This window comes from Equus quagga, chromosome 15 (genome assembly GCF_021613505.1).
Source record: "Equus quagga isolate Etosha38 chromosome 15, UCLA_HA_Equagga_1.0, whole genome shotgun sequence".
Classification (NCBI taxonomy): Eukaryota; Metazoa; Chordata; class Mammalia; order Perissodactyla; family Equidae; genus Equus; species Equus quagga.
In genome coordinates, this window is record NC_060281.1 from 85,883,799 (window position 1) to 85,889,803 (window position 6,005).

Genomic DNA, 6,005 nt, shown 5'->3' on the forward strand with positions numbered 1-6,005 from the left:
GACTTCATGGAGCTGCTCTCCTGCAACTGGTCATTTATCAACTGCTCATTCATTCATTCATTCATCCCCATGATGCCAACACAGAAGAGTCAGATACAACTGCGGCCCCCAAGGAGGTCCAGGTTGAAAAGTGAACTGGTTTTTATTCTAACTAGTACCAGGGCAGGGAGCTGGAGGGGCTCCTCCTGCCCCTGGGGATACCCCTGCACCCCACTGTGACTCTCAGCAGACAGGCTGGGGCTGGGGCTGCCTACCCACAGGCCAGGCGTCTTGTCACCTGAGGGCCTGCCTGTGTTAGGGGGGCCCAGGGCCCTCGGGGTGGGCAGGCCTGTCCCTCCCCTCAGTCACCAGGGCCTCGGCGCCCACCTGCCCCCCGACCAGCAGTGACACAGCACCCTCCACACGGCCTGTGGCTGCCAGCGCCACCACTGCCTGCTCCGTGGGGAAGCCCATACGCTCCAGCTGCTGCAGCCTGTGGGACAGGGGTGCAAGGAGGGAGTGTCAGGGCCACGTCAGCCCCGACACAAGGGGACCCCACCCCTGCCCACCCTGCCTTACCGCAGAGAAGAGACGGAGGACTTAGGCAGCCACAGTGGGCTCTCAGGACCCTGGGCTGGCCCCTCAAGGAGTGAGGCCTGGATCCCCTCCTGCAGCATCTGCTCATCCAGGGCTGCCCACAGTGGGGTCCCTGGGGGGAAGCTGGGCCTGGCTGAGGCCAGGCCCACCTCTGAGGAGCATTCCCAGGTTGGCTGCACAGGCCCCAGGCCAGGCAGGAATGGGGCTGAGCCTTCACTGTGGGACCACAGGCTAGGGGAGGCCATGTAAGGAGGTCCAGGGGTGGGAGGCCTGGAGAGCAGAAGCAGAAGAGGGCCTGACTGCCAGCCACTGCCACAGCTTCCACCATTAGGAATGGTGTCCTCGGCATCACCCTCACCTCACTCCGGCAGGATGCGTGACAGGCAGCTCAGCCAGGCCGCCTGGGGTGGGAAGAAGCCTGAGTGGCCAGCACGCTGCCAGGGCCCTGCACATGACGCTGTCCTGCAGCACCTGCAGCCGCCGCTCAGAGAGCTCCAGCCACCGGAAGGCCCCGGCTGCATCTGTCTGCCCGGGGCAGGGCGGCTGGTCAAGGAAAACCCAAAGCAGCCAGGAGTGAGCCCACACTGCCTGCCCTGTGCCAAAGGTGTGACGGGCATTCCCTCATGTCTCCTCACTGTGGCCCTGCAAGGGATGTGTCGTCACCCTAGTCAGCAGTGGAGGCTCAGAGGAAAAGGGACCTGCCTGAAGCTACTCAGCCTGTAAGAGGTGGAGCTGGATATGCCTCACCCCAAAACCTGTCTCATCCCGTTCCAGTTACCCCCTGCCCCATTCTGTTCCCAGGACCCTGTGGGCCTGCTCAGGTCTGTGACTTCAGGCCCACTCTTGGGCCCACTGACCCACCCCCTTATTACCCTCAGCCAGGGCAACATGCTGCCCCTGCTCCAGGCTTCAGCCAGGCCTGGGCACTGGTGTCCCCAATCCTCAAAGCCTACAGGCGTCAGCCTGTGCCCACTCTTCTCTCTGACTGCACTGTTTTCCTCCATAGGCATTAAGTCTCTTTGGAGCAAGAGCCTGTGTTTAACACACCTGCACCACCGGCCACAGGTGGTTCCCCCTTTTAGTGCCCAGACAGCCCCAGGCTTACTGTCACCCCTGGCCTTTCCACTTTCTGAGCCCTCTGCCAGGCCCGCGCTCTCCTTTTCCACGTCTCTTCACCTGAACCCCTCACCCTGCACGTCTCAGCACAGACGCCACCTCCACTAGGGAAGTCCAGGGTAGGTGCCTCCTTGGGCCACCTCAGCCCTCCCGGCTCCCCTTGAAATTGTAATGAGCACCTCCACCTGGCCATGAGCTCCCCAGTCCCCAGCCCAGAGCCTGGGTAGAGGACTCAGAGATGCACAGGAGTGTGTGTGCACAGGTTCCCGGCATTGTTGGGCCTACCTCCTTGTGCCACTTCCTTTCTAGACACCCTGGGGGCCCAGCCACAGAACCCACATGTCCAAATGGGCCCTGGGCCCTGGCAAAGGATACAGGCCAGACCAGAAAGGAGGCCACAGAAGAGCTGCAGGAAGGGTGGCTCGGAGCTGAGCAGCGGGGTCAGGGCGAGCAGCAGCCATGGCAGCAGCCACGGTGGCAGTGCCCCATGGGGCCGTCTAGAGTGGTAAGCCTGCCCCGCCAGCATGGCCAAGTGGACAGGCATGTATCCACAGCCACCAACTACACTGGACACCCCAAGGCCTGCCAGCAGAACAGCCATTAGCCCAGTGGCCAGGGCGAGCAGGGCGGAGGCATGCAGGAACCGCAGGGTACCTAGGTGGCACTCCTGCTGCCAGCCCAGCGCAGGCAGGAGCAGCAGGCTCAGGAGCAGGCTGGGTAGGGCCGTGTGGCCCAGAGCATGGGTCAGCAGCCGATGTGCTGGGAGAGAGAAGGGGTTTATGTGCCAGGTTAGAGGCCCTAACCCCAAAGGCTGTCCCAGGTGTGCCAGGTGGGGAATTACACTCTGCCAGGGCCACCCGATAAGCCAGCCTCCCCTCTCCAGGAGCCGAAGTCTGCGCACTGCCAGCACTTTAATCACTCATGGAGGGGACGGAGGTCTTCCAAACACTGTGGCTGCTCCCTTGCCGTATGAAACAGAACAGGCCGGACCCATCACTCACTCTTCCCACGAGCAACCAACTACACATGAGTCACTTAACCTTTGTGAGCATCATTTGGGTTCTCAAACGTAAATGGAAGCTGCTGTTATCGCCGGGAAACAGGCATTCAGTCACTGGGGTCACTCCTCCAACCCCCAGCACCTCCTCCCCATTCTCGCGCAAGCCGGAAGCCATCAGAAAGGGAAGTCGTCTGAAAGGAATTCCTACGCACAGGCTCCCACCCCTCTGCTGGCCCCTCTGCCTGGGTCCTCTGCCTTCCCTTCTTGATGTGGGTGAGCTCCCATCCAAGGCTGACCTTCCCCGGGGCACTGGGTCCTATCCCTGCTTGACCCCTGCAGGATGCACACCACTCCTGCCAACTGGTCTGGGGCCCTACAGCAAGTCTCTTGCCTCCTCCAAGGCCCATGTGGCCAGCCCTCACCCTGCCAAGGGTCCAGCAGCAGCTCTGGGGCTAGGGCAAGGCTGGGACCGGCCCCCACCAGCCATAAGCTGCTCATCAGCAGCATCAGGACCGAGGAGGCGAGAGGCAGCGCTGGTGACGGTAGGCCAGGGGGATCTCTGGCATGCATGGCTTGGCTGAAGGTGGTCAAGGGTGGTCTTCGGGCTGTGTGCTAGGGGTAAAGGAAAATAATAACAACAGTTATTTCTGCAGCTTTTCTCTGACTTCCTTTCAACTACCCTATGAACAGCTCCATTTTACAGAAGTAGAAACTAAGGCTGGAGAAGCAAGTCCAGCAACTTGGCCATGGAGGAGCTCGGGCCCTAACCATGTGCTTAGCCATCCTGCCATCCCACCTGCCTATGTGTGAGGATGGGGAGAGACCAGGCCTGAGGGGCCCTGAAGAGGAGCCTGTGGCGGGAGGCACAGGGCCAGGGACGTTGAGCTGGGGCCCTGGACTCCCAAAAATTCAGCCCCCCACAGCAAGTTCAGGGCCAGCTTTCCTTTGCCTCCCTCTTCCCTCAGGTTGCAGACCAGCCACTTTCCTCTCTCCTCCTCTCCACTGTGCTCAGCCTTAGAGCTCCAGATGGCCTCAGCTGCCCTTGAGGGAGGAGGTGAGGCCAGTCAATGGGCAGGCAGATTAGGGAGGGGGTGGGGCAGAAGGGCTGGAGGAGGGGCAGCAGGAGTCCCTCACCCTGAGTGCATACAAAGTGACACCGGACTGAGACAAAGTGACACCGGACTGAGACACCGAGCACAGCCCCTCTGGCCTTACCCCTCTTTTCACAGGAAGCTTTTAGTATCCACTCCACTTCTTCCTGCTGTGTATCCCTCAGCAAGTTTTCCAACCTCTGAGCCTCTCCTTCCTCATCTGTAAGATGGGGATTAAGAAAATCCTTTCCTGGGGCCAGCCCTGTGGTGTAGTGGTTAAGTTCGGCCCACTGCACTTCAGCGACTGGGGTTCACGTGTTTGGACACTGAGCACAGACCTACACCACTCGTCAGCCATGCTGTGGTGGCAACCCACAGATAAAGTAGATGAAGACTGACACAGATGTTAGCTCAGGGCTAATCTTCCTCAGCGAAAAGAAAAGAAAAGAAAGGATTTTCCTCATTGAATAAGGAAAAGGAATGGGCTAATGCAGGGCTGGGCCCACAGTCGCTGCTCAATAAACTGTAGCCATCTGGGCTACTTGTGGAAGGCAGATGTAGCCACCAGCTGGCCCAACAAGGGGAGGCCTCAACATGGAGGCAACTGCTCCCACCTAGCTGGTTCAAGAATTCCCTGCCCAGAGGCAAGGCTTTTTCTCCCCTGTTCTCTCCCCTCACATCCAGCCTGTCCTCCAGGCCCTGCTGGAACCCCCTCACCCCCTGCCAGGCTTATCTCAGGACTCCCAGTGAGCGGATTTCACAGGGCAGGAAGCAAAATCCCAGAGAGACAAGGCTGCTTCACCTGCTCCCTTGCTAAGGGCATCCTCAGCATCAAAACGCACCTGCCAGTTTCCTGCAGTAAAAATGCAGAAAGCTCCTCTGCCTGCAATGTCCTTCCCTCCATCTCGCCAACAGGCAAACTCCTATTCACCCTTTGAAGCCCAGCTCAAATGTCCCCCTCCCCTCCTCTGGCCTCCCACATTGTGGATCTTATCCTAACTGATGAGCACAGCTTGACCTTTCTCCCTAGGCAGGTGGTCTGAACCAGGGGCAAGGGGGTGCTCCTGTTATTCATCCCCAGGGTGCTCCCAGCACACAGCTGGTGCTTTATATGTGTTCACTGAAGTAAAGACATTAGCTTGGCTCCAGGTCCCACTGAGGGGTTTGGGTGAGCCCTGCCCTTCATTGGGCCTGGGCACCTGCCTGGGCAGACTTAGTGGAGTCCAAGAAGGCAGATAGGTGCCAGCCTTATCCAGAGCCAGGGCACCCACTGCTAGCCTCCTCCTGCACCCTCACAACCACCCCTCTCTGGGTACCTTAGCAAGGGTTAAGAATTTGCCCATGGACAAACAGAACTGGGACTTAAACCCTTGGGGCCTCAGTCTCTTCATCTATTAAATGGGGCTGTGCACCATGAGGCTCTGCCTACCTTACTGGGAAGCCAGGAGCACAGAATGGGAAGACAAGGACGGGGAAGAGTCTTCCAGGTGATGGAGAGAGTGGGGGTCCCTGGGTGTAGGTCGGACTCAGCTTTGTGACTTTAGGAACAGTACCCAAATTCCTTGGGCCTCAGTTTCCCCTTCTGTAAAAACAACGGTACTGGATGGGGGATATGAAAGGGCCTTCTCAAGCTCGACCGTTACTGGGGGGGCGGGGGGGGAGGTCTCGGGCCAGGCGCCACATTCGGGGCTTCCCCTCCAGCCCACCGGCCTCAGCCCCCTCCCCCGCCGGCCCGGGCCACGTGGCCGGGGTACTCACTGCGGAGCGCGCCCTCCGCCCCCGGAAGGCCGGGCGGGGCCCCCGGCTGGGAGTCGAGACTCTAACTTCCCGCCAAGGCCCGAGCGCCCCGAGCCCATTTTGCTCGCACTCGGGCGCGTGACCTCGGTCGACCGGCCGGCGCACCACCCCCTCCGCCGCCGCCTGCCGATTAGTCAGCAGTTGTTCTAGGCCCGGGTCCCTTCCCCCAGCCCTCCCGCCGGCCTCCGTTTCCCTCCAAGGCAGACTCTTCAGCGACGGTCCCTAGAGCCAGCGGACGTAACCATTCCTTACACCTTAGCCTCGTGCGGAGAACCCCTCTGGCTTGATACCAAAACCCGCTCACCGGCCGCTGCGGCCCTTTCGGTACTATTTTGGCCCGCGCGTCACGTCCGGCGCTCTTTAGAAAGGATTAGGACAAGAGTTGCGGGCGGAAAGGACCAGAAAGCTGTGGTTCATCCCTCCTT

The 6,005-nt window shown here is 60.2% G+C and overlaps 1 protein-coding gene across 4 annotated transcripts; it reads right to left on the reverse strand.

Annotated features, from left to right (window-relative positions):
* Positions 1-123: 123 nt before the first annotated feature.
* On the reverse strand, positions 124-5,902 carry RHBDD3 (rhomboid domain containing 3). 4 transcript variants are annotated; one of them, XM_046639067.1, is made up of 8 exons: positions 5,542-5,902; positions 5,213-5,365; positions 3,908-4,003; positions 3,115-3,304; positions 2,068-2,451; positions 935-1,097; positions 559-846; positions 124-472 (listed from the first exon to the last, which is right to left on the reverse strand). In XM_046639067.1, exons 4-8 carry the CDS (start codon positions 3,260-3,262, stop codon positions 295-297), a joined length of 1,161 nt encoding a protein of 386 aa, XP_046495023.1. In that variant the 5' UTR covers positions 3,263-3,304; positions 3,908-4,003; positions 5,213-5,365; positions 5,542-5,902; the 3' UTR covers positions 124-294. The 4 variants fall into 4 exon arrangements, with proteins under 4 accessions (XP_046495023.1, XP_046495025.1, XP_046495022.1 ...); XM_046639069.1 differs by lacking the exon at positions 5,213-5,365; XM_046639066.1 differs by lacking the exon at positions 3,908-4,003.
* Positions 5,903-6,005: the final 103 nt, after the last annotated feature.